The sequence below is a fragment of the Styela clava genome, chromosome 4, assembly GCF_964204865.1.
Source record: "Styela clava chromosome 4, kaStyClav1.hap1.2, whole genome shotgun sequence".
NCBI lineage: Eukaryota > Metazoa > Chordata > Ascidiacea > Stolidobranchia > Styelidae > Styela > Styela clava.
The window spans coordinates 24,861,852-24,877,999 of NC_135253.1; the positions used below are offsets into that span (position 1 = coordinate 24,861,852).

At 37.3% G+C, this 16,148-nt stretch overlaps 1 protein-coding gene across 1 annotated transcript in view; it reads left to right on the plus strand.

The window, feature by feature from the left end:
• Nucleotides 1-12,113, plus strand: part of LOC120326421 (uncharacterized) — a 169,384-nt gene extending 157,271 nt beyond the window's left edge. The window contains exons 2-9 of the mRNA XM_078111983.1: nucleotides 1,511-1,778; nucleotides 5,277-5,355; nucleotides 7,881-8,003; nucleotides 8,688-8,795; nucleotides 9,538-9,663; nucleotides 9,954-10,108; nucleotides 11,140-11,263; nucleotides 11,929-12,113. Of these exons, the coding sequence (XP_077968109.1) occupies nucleotides 1,533-1,778; nucleotides 5,277-5,355; nucleotides 7,881-8,003; nucleotides 8,688-8,795; nucleotides 9,538-9,663; nucleotides 9,954-10,108; nucleotides 11,140-11,263; nucleotides 11,929-12,113 (1,146 nt within the window). The 5' untranslated portion in view covers nucleotides 1,511-1,532. The remainder of the gene's footprint in view (nucleotides 1-1,510; nucleotides 1,779-5,276; nucleotides 5,356-7,880; nucleotides 8,004-8,687; nucleotides 8,796-9,537; nucleotides 9,664-9,953; nucleotides 10,109-11,139; nucleotides 11,264-11,928) is intronic.
• The last annotated feature ends 4,035 nt before the right edge of the window (nucleotides 12,114-16,148 follow it).

The window sequence follows — 16,148 nt, forward strand, 5'->3', positions numbered from 1 at the left end:
ATTCAATCTGGCTCGCCTGATGCTACCACAACCAAAAATCAAATTTTGATGTTTCAGTTAAAATAGCTCAAGGAATTGGTTTAGATTGCGGTTCAATTTAGTTTTGGCGCGAGGCTTATTGTTTTCCACCTTTGCTGTACACTGTAAATATTGTTTATAAAATGTAACCTTTTACGTCACATTTACATATCTGGTATCTGTCTGAGCGGGCAAAATTTTTGGCCCTTCGTTCAAAAACCTTGCCCACCCCTGGTAAACACTTCCTATCAATACATGTCTGCCTGACGATATAAACATGTTTTGCTCTTCTGGAATGAGCTCATAAATCACAGATTTAGTTCATTTTTTATTTATCCAGAGGAGAGGAAAGCTGATAGGACGGGTCCATGATATGATAGGATTTTTGTATTTATCTTGAGAAGAGGAAAGCCGATAAGAGGGTTTAATTATCACATAAGATGTTCATATTTATTGTAAGGGAGAGGAAAACTGATACGACAGCCCTATCATGGGATTGGGTTTTTGTATGTATTTATCCCGAGAGAGGAAAGTTGATAAGACGGTCTTATCATTGGATAGGATTTTAATTGCGGAAAACGGCGTTATCTTAACATGTAATCCAGAAGTCGCGAACCCCGCCAAATGAGAATTTTCAGCATCGTTTCGAGTTGGCCTCACATGATGTAGTGGTATATGGCACTGAAATGATGCCGGTTAAAATTACCGGTTAGTTCTGTATCATGTGTGTAACATAGATAAAAATGCTTGTTATTGAAAGAAAAGTTTGTTTCTTCCGCTACGCCATGTTTTACATGTGTTTCTCGTAGACAGACATGGGTGTGAACACTGGATAACTATGTTAGACTACTTCGGCAATTTGTATTTTTGAAGGGAATTCGTTCAACGCTAGGTCACTCGCACTAACTGACATACAAAAATGATTGAGTGAATTGACAAGCGAGCAAAGGGTCACAAAGGAGTTACGAAGAATATTAGAAACTATAGGGTAGAATTGCACGTTGGTGAATACCAAATGATTTTTCCTTCAGCGTTTACTTATTCGTGCAAAACTTCATTTCATAAGCAAAGTACGATACTAAAGTGAGCGCAGGATTTTAATTGTCACAATTTTGTCATTATGAGTTGTGTTTTTGGCGCTCGAGAAGTATGTGCACCAAGGTGGCGGACACCGGAACGTAGTATGTGTACCAAGTTAGGGTTAGGCCATAATTTCATTCCAATTTTCTTTCTTTTTGTTCTATTATGAGTCCGGGGACTAGCCAAGTGACTGCCGTAGTATTTGTACCTAACATCATGGCCTAACCCTAACCTGGTACACATACTACGTTCCGGTGTCCGCCATCTTGGTTCACATACTTCGGGAGTACCGATTTTTTTTTTATAGAAATGGTCGGGGATTGGTAACCACTGTGTTAATGTTTTATATTCAGTATTTTCGAAACTAATGTCTGTGCGGTCACAAGATTATTTATTTTTTTTCACAATTTAGTTTAAAGTCCTAGATCATAATCATGACTGTAAAACTAAGTTTATTGCTCGCTGTTTTCATCGGGTTAGCTTGGAAAATACCGATCGCACGATGCCAGATTTCTCAGTCGGTTCCTTTTCCTTCCAAATCAGACTCTTGCAATGTTGTGCAAGTCAGCTGTGGGGCGGACAGACAACAAAGAGAAGATTCTCAAACTATAAATCCCGGAGCTCCGGGCAAAATGGGGCCCGTGGGAGTGGCTGGACCAAAAGGAGAAAGAGGAATCAAGGTTGGTGTAATTGGGTTTCTAACTGTTATAGAGGGAGTCGCAACCGGAGTGAAATCCCCGAATCTGGTCGAATTTTACAAGACAGGTTGCAAAACTTTTTGTCTCGAGTTCGAATTTTTTTGCTCATACAGTATATGAATTTTTTGGTGACCGTACATTTAAACCCATGTGTATATCCGCTGGTTCAATCTATATGAGGATGCTAAAATTTATGGGTTAGGGTCAGTATGGGTTCAAATATCCTTAAAAATTTTTTCCATAGGTGCAATAGTATGCAGGTGCAATTGTCGTGGATTCAAATTACGGGTTCAAATGTACGTGGGTTCAAATGTCATGAAACCGAATTTTTTTATATCGACGCTTATTCACGGCTTTCTCTCCGAACTAGGCTCTGTACAGTCACTGATATCTTACGATAAGTAAGGAGCTACTATTATTCAGAAAGGCTGAAATCTTCATGATTTAGCATTGCCTACCCGATCTATTACACACCGGGGAATAGTTAAACCCGAGATGTCAACTCAGCTAAGTTTGCTGTAAACTGCTTGTCTGAGGAAGTCTGACTTTGGTCAGACGAAACGTTAATGAAATAAATTTGTGGTAATGTGTGGCAGGGCACTTGAATTGTATAGCAAAGCTAAATTTGGCGATTTACCCGTTAGGCACTCTTTTCGGCTAATATTCAAATTAGAGATGTACTGATGTATCGGTATCGGGTATCGGCTAAATTTAGACCGATATTTCAGATACATTTAGCTTCTCAATATAATTTAAAATGTTTTACAAATAGGTTAGAATACTGATCTTGAAATTATTTTTTGCTTGGATAGATCGTGAACTATGAGCCATGCACGTCCCCACCCCCGTTAGTAGAAACGGGAATCGGATTCAGACCTGATTCCAGCTATTTATCAGCCAAACTGGCTCGATTAATTTGAATATTTTCGCTGCCAAATTTTTATATTAAAATTTTTAATATTACATGGTAATTATGAAGAAATATATCAATCGAATATTAGTGGATTTTCCGATGTGTAAAATATAAAATACGACGTTATATTGGCACAGAATACTGCGCACCTAACTCAATGTATCAGTTTCATAGGATAAGACGGCGAAACATTTTTTTATTTTACCACCCAAAGTAGCCAAATCCTATTGGATTTCTAATTAAACACCAAGATAACTAGCGCCAGTGCTCAATGAATCTGAATCAATTAACGCATTTGGATCCCGAACACTTACTTCTTAATATATATATATATATGTATATATATGTGTGTGATATTTCTCTTCTTTGATCTGAAATAATGTGCCCTATTGACAATGCTCAAACACTCTTGTTTTGAACCGTCTGCCCTGCACACTTGAAGTAATACTTACATAGTATCGGAATAACGCAATATCGGTCCTTTTCGAATATGGGTGTATCGGTATCGGGCTTTTTATCTGGTATCGGATCAGTATCGGTATCAGTTTGTAAAAGCTTATAGTTTATATGTATTTCTGAGGTTGTATTAGGAGTCGAAATCCGAAATCACAGTCGGAGTTGGTTTTTGGAGTCTGATTTGAAGTTCTCAGCTGACATTAATAAATACAAATTGTTTCTATTTTTGTCCTAAAATGTCTTCGTTCTGTTTGCAGCAGGACTTGTTTTATTAACGAACCGTCTTACCGGGAAATATAATAGCAAATTTTTCCAAAATTTTCCTTACGTAACAACATCCAAATTGAGAAAAAAATTGTCCAGGGTTCCTCCCAATAACTGGGCTCTCTTCCATTTGAGGTATATCTAAAATCAATTACGGTATTTTAATTGCACTTTAAATTAATTTTTACTTCGTTTGATTGTGTGCCCCATGTATGGATCAGATAGTGCTTTATTGTCGCACTCAAAACATGTATACGATATTCATAAAAACAAAACACGATAATCACAAAAATATTGAGTTTTTTCTGCTTAATGAGCTTTGTACGGTAACACGATACTTCTTAAAAACCGTTGCGTCGTATAGGCCGATGCGCCTTATGGTCGTAATTTACGATGATTTGTGTGTGGAAAATTGTGGTCTAAAATTAGGTGACTTTCCGCTTAACCGCGATCTTCTGGCGTTATTTTCCGGTAATGTCGGCAAATCGAATTTTTTAATTTGTCGATTCTGAGATTGAAATTTTGAACTCTTTAAAACGGGGGCTTGAGACTTGAATCCATTCATTCAATATATATTTATATGAACTTTTAAAATTCTTGGGGAGCCAGTTCCGTAGATGCGTTGGGAATCGAATAAGAGCGTTTTCCAAACCTCCTATCTACTCAGTCTCATGAGATTTGAGAATTATCTGCAAAACAGAGTCTTAGATCAGGGGTGTGCAAACTGCGGCCCGCGGGCCAAATGCGGCCCGCAAAGAAAAACTGTGCGACCCGCGGAGAAGTGTTAATTATGAATGGTGTGCACGCGAAACCAGCTTTTGGTTTAATTCATCTGCAACGTGCGAGCAATTTCAATCTCTTCGCGTCACAAAGCCCATACCAGTACCTGAATGCCATTGTCATAATAACAAAACTAACTTGCAAAATACACAATGTTATAAAAACGTGTTTTTCACGGAATTCGTTTGAAAGTGGTGTGACAATAAATTTGAATAGCAGTTTTCTTTAGAAATTTATGCTTTTTAACTCAACAAGGATTCCCAACAATGCCGTAAGATCAATAACAAAAAGAGACAACTTTTTCTGCTGATGGCAACTACAGTAAAAACTCTACCTATGAAAGCAACTTTTAGGTAAAAAAAATTCCGTGAGTAGAGACGCAATTTATCTGTAAATGCCCTGATCCGTTCTAAGCCCCCACAAAATTAGGACATAATATTTGTATAAATTATAATAATTGGTAAAACGCGTAACAAATACATGTTGTAATTAGATTACTGCATAATAAACAGAAAAGATGGCCGACTAGGCTAGGCTAAACGAAGAGGGCGAAGGGAATTGTATTAATCCCTATAAGAATGCAATAATGAAAAGACAATATGCTGTATATATATACCTTATGGCCAAGTCCGCCAAAGTGATCATTTTATAAAATAAAACAAACAACCCCATCAATAACCCCAATCAATGTGGTCACAATGGCAGTAGCAGAGTATAGAATTTTAAAATTGAAATAACTAAGAATAAGCCATGTAATTTCCAAAGGTCTAGAAATAGAATTCTTGGTATCGTGGTCAATATTTTATTTCAAAACTGTGATTAAAAAACCGGAATAATAACCTAATACTTGAACCAAATTTCGTTATGGTTTCCGCAGATTGTGATTGTGGTTGTGGTCAAATTTTTGCTAATTTTTGAGCTGAGGTCGTTTTTTTTCTAAACCCGGGGTGAAATATTTTGCCAATCCGAACAGAAGCCAATTTTTGTTTTGATTTCAACTGTTTGTTTTCTCGACTTGACAATCTTAGTAAAGAAGCTACTACTATAAAATGATTTTTCTTTTCCAGGGCGAGGGAGGTAGAAAGGGGGAACATGGCGAAGACGCTGACGAGAGGAGGATTAACGAAAACTTTTTCCAAATGCTGAGTAAGATCTTTTATCAATCTCTTATCGCGTACGCGTATTACATACATTTGCTCAAAAACGTAAGGTGAAAAATCAATGAAGCGTATCAAGTTAGAATAATCTCATTCTTGTGCCTAAACCCAAAACCGCGAGTCAATCGAGTTTCGAGGCCAGTTCAAGCAAATTTAATTTCCAAATCAGGTCACTGCACTACCGTGTCTAAAAGTCGAGTAACCACTGCCCCGAGTCATAAGTAGAGTCTCGAGTCATTATTGCAGCTACGAATGTGTCATCAAGTTTTTATTACACTGTCTGGACTGGAACCAACCGATAGAATGACGTGTCGAGTCCTTATGTCAAAATGACTCGAGATAAAAAAAAAAGAAGGGGACTCAAGTCTGGTCATATAACATTCGGTATAATTCTTTACAATTTGATATGACATTCGGTATAATTCTTTTAAAATAAAATTATACGACATTCGGTATTATTTTTTCCACATTTCATATGACATTCGGTGGAATTTCGCAATTCATAGGGCATTTCCTATGACATTCGGTACAATTCTTTCAGCAGTTCAGTATAGGACACTCGGTGCATTTCTCTTAGCATTGCATATGACATTCGGTATACTTCTTATAAAAAAATTTATATGACATTCGATATAATTATTTGAAAAATTTTATATGGCATTCGGTACAATTCTTCCAACATTTCACATGACATTCGGTATAATTATTTTAAAAAAATTTCGATAGCATTCGGTCACTGAACTGGAAATATATGGATCGATCTTCTCTCTCGTTTTACGTTGTCTACGCGCGGCACAATTTGATCGCCTCCATTGGGCTTCCAAATTTCGTTCGTACTGATCGTGGTCTGGCCTGTTTTTCGCGTTCGTTTGTACTAAGTGCGCTGTATATGGATGAAAAAAACATGAGTCGCTGTAAATATACGTCAGCTAGTTATGGACAGTCGAAGACGACATAGTGGGAATCTCGTGCTTGAAAAATAGTAATTTAGGGCCTAAACACAATAAAATAAAAGTGGAAATAGAATCTAATTGTTTTTGACTGATCTCAAACCAACAAACTCCAAAGTCAAAACGGGACCTTCGAAACGAGGGCGAAGCGCACTCCAGATCAATTTATATGTATAGCTCGGATACTACCGAGACAGGCCACGCAATCATATTGAGATCGCTTCACTAAATGTAGTCAAGTGATAAAATATGGCCAAAAACAGATAAATGGAAGGGCGATTCCGATAAGCCACCTTGGGTAATGTTCTGTGGTCGTTAATGTTTGCTTTTGACTGATACGTTGGCCATATTATTAATCCACGACTTACGCAGATTAAAAAAAAGTCAAAAAATGGAGGGCATAGTGGACTGTGATCTATTAGCATCTCATATTTAATAATAAACAATTCAAGATCAAGTAAAAGACGAGAAAAAACCGACGCAAATGATTGATTTCTGTCAAATCCCATAAGAAATGCATTACAAGCCACGCAAAAGTTGGAAGTCTATCGCCAAAACGAGAGAGACTTCAAATTGTACCGCGAAAATGAGAGAGAAGCTCACTCTATATAAGTGATTCAAGAGTCTTGCTGCACACTAACACAAATATTTTTCTGTAACGTTTCGTCTGACCAAGGTCAGACTTCTTCAGACATACATAGTTCAACTAGTTCAACGAAACGTTACAGAAATTTATTTGTGTTAGTGTGCAGCAAGACTATTTATTGAATTACTCAGGATAGTTATCTTTACTCTTGCTACAGCATCCTGGCAATATATGCATGCGGATCCACCGGCACAAAAGCATAGAAGAAGGATAAGTAGTTAGTCTCGCTGAAACCAAATCATTAACACTCTCTCTCTCTCTCTCTATATATATATCTCTTTCAACATTTCATATGACATTCGGTATGATTCTCTAAACATTTCATATGACATTCGGTATAATTCTTTCAACATTTCGTATGACATTCGGTGGAATTATTTTTAGAAAAATTCATATGACATTCGGTTTATTGCATTTAACATTTTATATATCACATTCGGTATAATTCTTTCGACATTTCATATGACATTCGGTGGAATTTTGCTATTCATTGGGAATTTATCATGACAATCGGTACAATACTTTTAATATCCCGGTACTCCGGTAGTATGTGTACCAAGTTAGGGTTAGGCCATAATTTTACTTCGATTTCCCTCATTTTAGCTCTATTAAGTTCGGAGACTGTAGGCGAACAAAACTAGCTACCTCTATATTGGTACACATACTTTTGGAGCGCCAATATTTCATACGAAATTCGGTAAAATTTTGCAATTCTTTTCACATTTTATATGGCATTCAGTGCAATTTTTAAATATACGATATGGCATTCGGTGCAATTATTCTAACATTTCGTATGACATTCGGTACAATATTCTGATAAATCATATGACATCCGGTACAGCCTTAGTTGGAAATAGCTCAACGCATCTGCAACGTTGTCTCTACTTTCCTTTTGTAAAATATATATATTTCACGCAGGTGCAACAAGCTGCCAAGAGCTCAACGAAGTGCACGGAGTCACCGCTACCGGATACTACCCATTGCGAGACAATAGAACAAGTTCAATCGTCTCATTTTATTGCGACTTCGCTGTGTATGAAGGTGGGTAACGGAGTTAATTGGTAAAAACTTCACATTATGGCTATTTTGTTATTCAAATTTCTATGAATCGTTTGCAAAATTGTTGTTGTTCGGGCAAAATGGGTTTTCAATCCAAACTATGGTCGAAATGCTTCAGATTTTCAGCCATTATTAGTGAAGCTCCAACATTATAATTGTTCATTTTGAAACCTGAGGATTAGTCTGCATAATTCCTCCAAAACTTTTACTTTTAAAACAAGTTTTAAGTCGTCAAACTACGTTGCCTGTGAACTATCGCTTGTTTACGGCCTGTGCACCTACAAAACGAAAAATCCATTTCCGATTTTTCCAAGAACTCCAGAACTGTGAAATTCAGTACTTCATGGTTACTTTTTTATTTTGCTAAAGTCTCGCATCAATCGGTTTCACTGCCCCTAACGATTTTGGGTTCAACAAGGCAAACACTCTTTTTGTCTCTGAAACAAGGGAGTCTGACACGATCGTAGATGCGCCCAATCGCGCCACGCTTGTATCGAAAACACAGTGCAACACACTTTTGTTTCCGGCTTCTCATTATTATTGTTATTTTTTGATGGGTTACACTCTTTTTTTTTAAACGGGGGAATTTCTCTAGAATCAAGTTTTTGCACTACCCACTCTACCATCGAATATGATATAAATGCTAATATTTTTCAATGCATTCAGACGTAACTGATTGTGCTGTGCTCTTCTCCAGCCATGGGATGTCGACACATGGATTTTACCGGTTTCCAGAGAGATTGGGGGGAGTTCCATCTTATCACCATTGTGCAGGTGTGATTGAATAGATAACTTGTTGTAATGTATAAAGTAGATAGCAAAGTGTTGTTACAATCGAATCCTGAATTAAAACACTTTTCCGGGTTAAGAAAAATTTTGGCGCTTCAGAAGTGTGTTTACCAATATGGAGGTAACTAATTTTGTTCGCCTTTTTTACATCAAGTTGTGTAAAGGGACTAAAACCTATGGGCAGGGGGCATAATCATATGGCTACCACAAACAGTCCCCAAACTCGTAATAGAACTAAAATAAGGAAAATTGGAATGAAATTATGCCGAGACCCTAATCTGGTACATACACTACGGGAGTACCAGAATTTTGACTCCGACTCCGGGCTGTAATATTTATCTACGCTTGTTGTAATGTATAGAGTCGGTACCAAATAAGTTTTCTTTTCTCTGCATACTTTCATCCCTATCTGGGAAATTTGCAGTCGGTTCTCGAAACCGGTTTAAAAAATTTTCCGGGTAAAGAAAAACTTTTTGACTCCGGGTTGTTAGAATTTCGATTTCAGGTTTGAAATCACGTTTTATTAACCACAGTTGAAACGCTTAGTTAAATTAATGATTTTGGAGTATTACAAGCATTCACTGAAACTTGCGAGAAACTTGCTGGCTCGGAATTTTTTTCCCTATTTATTACCCGGTATGTGTCACCAGTCACCACTGTCGATTCTAACGCTTTAATCTCTAATGTGAGCCACCGCGTCAATTAATTTACTTATATTGTACTTCAGCCCATTATGAAGTTTTCACATGTCATCAACTACGTAATAAAATGGGGCAACTCACTTTCGGGAACTATCGTCTGGGTTCGACAGGAGATTCCTACCAAGTATGGTGTGATTTCGGCTCCGGTACAGGTAAGTCTCAATTACTGATAGCAATTACTGAGAATCATAATGCCTGGTGGGTACAATCAGGGATGAGTTGCCAGGGCCATGGCGTTTTGTTGTAGCTGGAGTCAAGCCTACCATAATAAATGAAACCGGAGATGTCAGGAAATTTAGTAGGATTCAGCTCCTAACCATCTAGTTCTTTTTTCACGTTTGAAACTTTTAATACTTCATAAAAATAATGAAAACTATCTTTTTTCAGCTTGATATTTTTTTTATATTGAAAACTAATATGCCACTTTCTCTTTTATCTACAGCAATAACCAAAGTATCCCACGATTCGACAAAAGAGTTCTCAATTCCAGGCTGTGAGCCAGGAGGTTGCTACTCCAAAGTGCCGCGGTATGACTTAGCAAATGACAAAATACTGAAAATAATGGAGCAGTCAGGAAGATGTCGACAATATATTAAGGTAAGCATGGTAAAATTCAAAGCCTGATGATGCGACAAACGGTATTGTGTTAATTTCTTTGCTCGTACTCCCAGAAAATCATCTCATGAACCCCTTGTGTGATTGAGATTGGTGTGGGGTGAGGTTGGGGCCTAAACACTATGTCACAACATGTATTCTGCTACTAGATTGTGAAGATGCTTTCTGTACGACTCCGATCCACTTTGAATTGACTCAAAAAGATCATGCGCACTCGCCCAGGAGGGAGAGTAGCCACTGAAATGCGAAAAGTTACTGACGCTATGGTTAAGCATTACACGCACCTAACCTAAGAGGTAAAAAAGATTCCTCTCCGAGTAAAGTTACGCGCACTCACTCATAAGTGAAGGAGACTCATTTCTGGGCAAAGTTACAGGCACTCACTTAGAAGTGAAGGAGACTCATTTCTGGGCAAAGTTACAGGCACTCATTCAGAAGTAATGGAGACTAATCTCTGAGCAAAGTTACAGGCACTCACTCAGAAGTAATGGAGACTCATCTTTGAGCAAAGTTACAGGCACTCACTCAGAAGTAATGGAGACTCATCTTTGAGCAAAGTTACAGGCACTCACTCATAAGTGAAGGAGACTCATCTCTGAGCAAAGTTACGGGCACTCACTCAGAAGTGAAGGAGACTCATCTCTGAGCAAAGGTACGGGCACTCACTCAGAAGTAAAGAAGAATTATCACTGTACAAAGTTACGGTCAAGCGCTGAGGTGCCGGGAGCTAATGGAACTGCATAGAACTTAGTGCATAGTCGTACATTGCGTAAACTCACTCAAAAGTAGTAGAAACTCATCTTTGGCAAAGTAACGACTAAAATGCGACGAACTACCGAAATTACACAACTTCATAGCGGTGCTTCACGTGTACGCACTGCTTGACGCAAGGAGATCAGCTCAAGTTAATATGATCGGGAAAATAGCTATCTGAAAATAGTGGATTTCTCATAAAATATTGAATCTATTTTCAAAGTTTGTCTGTCTTTAAAGTTCAAACGTCTTTTGTACAGTACCGATGTCAGGGATCCCGAATATTCAGTTATGCCTGGTGGGTGTCAAGAGAAGGAGAAAAAATGACTTATTGGGGAGGCGCGACTTCCATGAGGGATAACTACTGTGCATGTGGCGAAACAGGTACATTATACTCGTATTCATATTACGCTATTTAAATGAAAAGATGAAAAAAAGTAAAGAAAAAGAATCGGCTAATTGAATACATTCGAAATTGGTTATAAGTAACATTGGAAATCTTTGATTTTAAAAATAAATTATCCGACAAAAAATGATATTCTATTGAAGCTATTTTAAGTAAGTAAACATTTTTTTTACATCAATGCTTAAAAATACTTTACGTAGATAGTCATACTTAGCTTGGCCTACTAGAAATCTCCTTATAAGACTGAGTAAAAAACCTTTTTCACTGTTTGATATGTTGGTGCAATGATTTTCAATCAGGGTTCCGCAAGTTTCCTTTCAAATCCGAGAGTCTATATTAATATATGTTCAGTGCTTAAATATTAGGTTCGCCACTATTATTAAACTTGCTACACTTCTTTTTTACCAGTATTTGGTTTGCTTATATACTGGGTGAGCTACAAAAAAATTTTTTGCCCACCCTGTATATATATATATGTATGTATATATGGTATATATATATATATATTGGTTTATACAATTCAGACGATAAAATACAATTAAACAATGGCACAGAGGTAATTTGAGCCTATGGGAAGTTCCAAGGTGGCCACCACAAAAGCTGAAAACCACTGAATGACTTATCAAATATTGTTCATTTCCAGGTGAATGCATTCATAATTCTAAAAAATGCAACTGTGACAACAACGATGAAGGAGTTGTGACTCAAGATGAAGGGTATCTGACGGACAAGAAGACTCTGCCTGTAAAAGAAATGAGATTTGGCGATATGGGGGGCAGTACTGAACTTGGTTGGCACACGCTTGGCGAGCTTGAGTGCATGGACTAGTGCAAAAGTCCGTTTATGGGGTTGTTTTAAGGCAATGTTTTGCTAATTTGCATATTTTGGAACTCTGCCAGAAATTGTTCTTTTGTTAGGACGGGGGTTTCAGGATTTTTCTCTGAACAGTTATTTTCAAATTTGAAATCAATTTGATTAGGTCTACTATTTTTTTCATGTTTCAGAATATTCAATAAATTGGGTTGGTGATGTCGGATAAGAAAGATCCGATACCAGTATGCAACTCCTTACATACTGATAAAATTTTATGCAGAGAATTTTTTTACGCCAAAGATGCCAAAAGCGTTCATCATTCAAAAAATTATTAACGAATTTTAGATGATTAAAATTTTCTACTCAAAATATTCTAAATAAATCTAATTTATTTTGTAAGTTTTATGATCCAGTGAAAAGACCGTTCGATTCAACAGTATTGGTGTCGACATACTTCAGTTATCCGAAAACTACGATCATCGGAATAAAAGGGCTTATTACATATCAGTGGAAGCGTGTACAATGAAAACGTTTTACTGATTACCTATACAGTCACCTACACTTCCATGGTCAAATTTGAATAACTTCATTTAAAAATGCATTTTATTTTTCATCTTTTCGTTGCTTCTTCAGGGCTGATTTAGTTTTCTACAATTTTTCCTTGGGCGACTCCAAACAAGGCCCTATATGAGCGGTAACTCAGCAGCACAGCTGGGTTAAAAAATTGTTTCCAAATTGGCTTAGCCCAAGGGTGTGCAACATTGTTTGTCGGCGGGACATATAACCAACTTCTGACATCTAGCCGGGCAATTCAAAAAATTCAATATCTTTCGTGTACGCAATGAATTAAACATTTCTCACCACAAAAAGGCTATCGCTTAATCTTACAGTAATACAGGCAAATAGACGAAAGACTTAAAATTATGGATTTTAACCCGTGTGTGCGGTTTTTTAAACACAAATTGTCAGGTTAGAATTTTATGCTTGGTGGGATAAAATATGATTATTGACAAGGGACACAAGAAATGGTTTCGTGGCCAAGTGGTATCGTGTTAATTTCTTTGCTCGTACTCCCAGAAAATCATCTCATGAACCCCTTGTGTGATTGAGATGGGTGTGGGGTGGGGTTGGGGCCTAAACACTATGTCACAACATGTATTCCGCTACTAGATTGTGATACCATAAATGTTTATGGTATTTTGAAATTTTTACTTTTATCCAATATAAATTCAATCTCTATTTTGGAAATTGAATATATTCAATTTAAATTACACAGGGTTTTTATAAAGTTCTAAACTTTTTCCTCCATATTGGTACACACACTTCTGAAGCGCTCTATGTCATCACTGATATCCCAAATCTGACAAAAGCAATTTCTGGCTGAGGTTGATGTTTTTTTTCTAATATGAAACTCTAATTCTTTGACCAATTGTTGTGTCTTTGTCCTCATGATAATATATCTCGCACAAGCAACATAGTTTTGACTCTGAACACAGGATAACAACATTTTTATCACAAAAATTTAATGTATGTGAGGCTTTTTAAGCATAAATTGAGCTAATCGAAGAGATTCCGATACCAAGGTGTCAGTGGAAGCTCGTCAAATGCCTTTTTCGCAATATTGAATACAATCATTTGTGTCAAGTTTTTGAATAGTTAAAGAAATTTTTAATGTGGAGTAATATTTTCCTTTTTTTCGATAATAATATTACGATGTTTTTGTGTCGGCAAAATTTTGTTATTATTTCGTTTCATATTTCACCTTTACTTTGGGTTGAATTGTTATTTTACAATTTTACCTTGGGCGACTCCGAACAAGGCTATATATAAAGGGTAACTCAGCAGCATCGCTGGGTTGAAAAATTGCTTCCAAATTGGCTTAGCCCAAGGGTGTGCAACATTGTTTGTCGGCGGACCATATAAACAACTTCTGACATCTAGCTGGACCATTCAAAAAATTTAAATTTCTTTCGCGTACACAATAAATTAAAATATTCTCACAACCAAAAGGCTATCGCTTAGCCTTAAAGTAATAAAGGTATCGGGCAAAACGAATTAACGTAACGACAAGGGCAAATGCGAGCGCCATCTCAAACAAACTGTCGGATTCGGATTTTATGCTTGATGGTGAAAAATGTGAGTGTTCATAAAGGCCACACTGAATTGCTCGACGGGACGGGTTGTAGCCCGCGGGCACCCTGTTGCACACCCCTGGCTTCGACAATACAATATACCCCAAGGCCGTCGCGCCCAATAATATTCAATAATAACGTATAACTATGGATGTTTGTGGTATTTTGAAATCGTAACTTTTATAGTCCTAAACTATTAATTGCGAAGAATTTATCGATAACATGTATAGTTTGTTGGCCGCTACATGTTTATTGAATTGAGTAAACATTTGAATACACACAGATTGAAATAAAAAAAAATGGTTGAAAAATTTTAAGAACAGACTTTAAATAAAATTGAAATTGTAACAGAAGTTTATAAACCCCCTGCATATGAAAACTGTGGACAATATTTTATAATAAATTAAAATAATATCTGATTAGGTCTATGTTTGGTACTGCGGTAGTAGGTGTACCAGGTTAGACCATAATTTTATTCCGATTTTTCTTATTTTAGTTCTATTCCTGCCCATAAGCTTTCGTCCCTTTACACAGCTTATGCAAAGTAGGCGAACAAAATAAGTTTCCTCCATATTGGTACACACACTTCTGAAGCGCTCTATGTCACTACTGATATCTCAAGTCTGACCAAAACAATTTCTGGCTGAGGTTGATGTTTTTTTTTTCTAATATTAAACTTTAATTCTGTGACCAATCATTGTGTTTTCGTCCTCATGATAATATATCTCGCACAAGCAACAGAGGCGTTTTTACTTGTATCCGTATGGAACGATAGCTTGATGTCAGGCATGAAATTGTAAACCAAGTTAACTGGTTTAGGGACATGGACTTGATGGGGGATGAAGCCTAGCGAAATTTGTGCAATTCAAGAGGTGTTTATCCTATATTCAGGGCATATTCACAACACGACGTGAGAAATTTTAGTTGGCGTGGCACAACCATTTCTGCATATGTTATTCCTAACCCCCAGCGTACTACGTCTTTCAAAAATTACGTAACTACGACAGTAATGTAATAGGGCCCCAAAGACTATAATAACTGTCGCCCAAGGCGCGTGGATGGTCACCCGAAATCGAGCAAGCTATTTTTCTCGTTTTCTCGTCGTAACGATCCCGATATGAAAGAGATCACTGGCGTAAGTGAGTTTGTTATCGTAGTCGAATATGCAATTTTGGGCCATCGTAGCTCTATGCTTCGGCAAGCTTCTTGACGTGGTTGTGAGGTCGTAATGACGTAATCTTTGGATGACGGAGCCAGGTGTGGGTTAGGAATAACATATGCAAAAATAATTGTGCCTTGCCAAATATAAGACTTACGGTGTTCAGACAACATGCGCCCTAAATTAGATAATCGGAATCGCCGTTTTCTGTTTCATTTTGGTCTTAAAATTCCGGCGAGCGTATTCCTGATGTTTAGCACGATGCGTCACACCACCGAGCAAACTTAGTGGAATTACGAACGTGTCATAACCTAAAAAGCAGACAGTATCATTACTGCTGTGACAATACCAGAATAACAAACTATTACTACAAACTCTCTACGCTATTACTACAAGCCATGCTCGCGTGATAAATGACAATATCAACATAAATGTTTTGCAGAAGGACGGCTATGTTAAAAGTGATACAAAATCAAACATGGCCATAACATAATTATACTGAATATTCGTCAACAAACATTGAAATTCGATAACGAGAATGTACGCCCGAGGACTCCATCGGGGCCTTTAAACTCTCTTAACAAAGAAGACAATTGTCCGTACTGATCAGCCGAAAGTCCTTCCGTCGATGTAATCACGGACAAAGTATGGTTGAGCTATGCTAATTAAAGACCCTGTGGGTAAGACAGCATCATAGTCCGTTTCATTGTTCATCCAAACGGGTACCTCCTTCTTCGATGGGTCAACCAACGTCAGCGA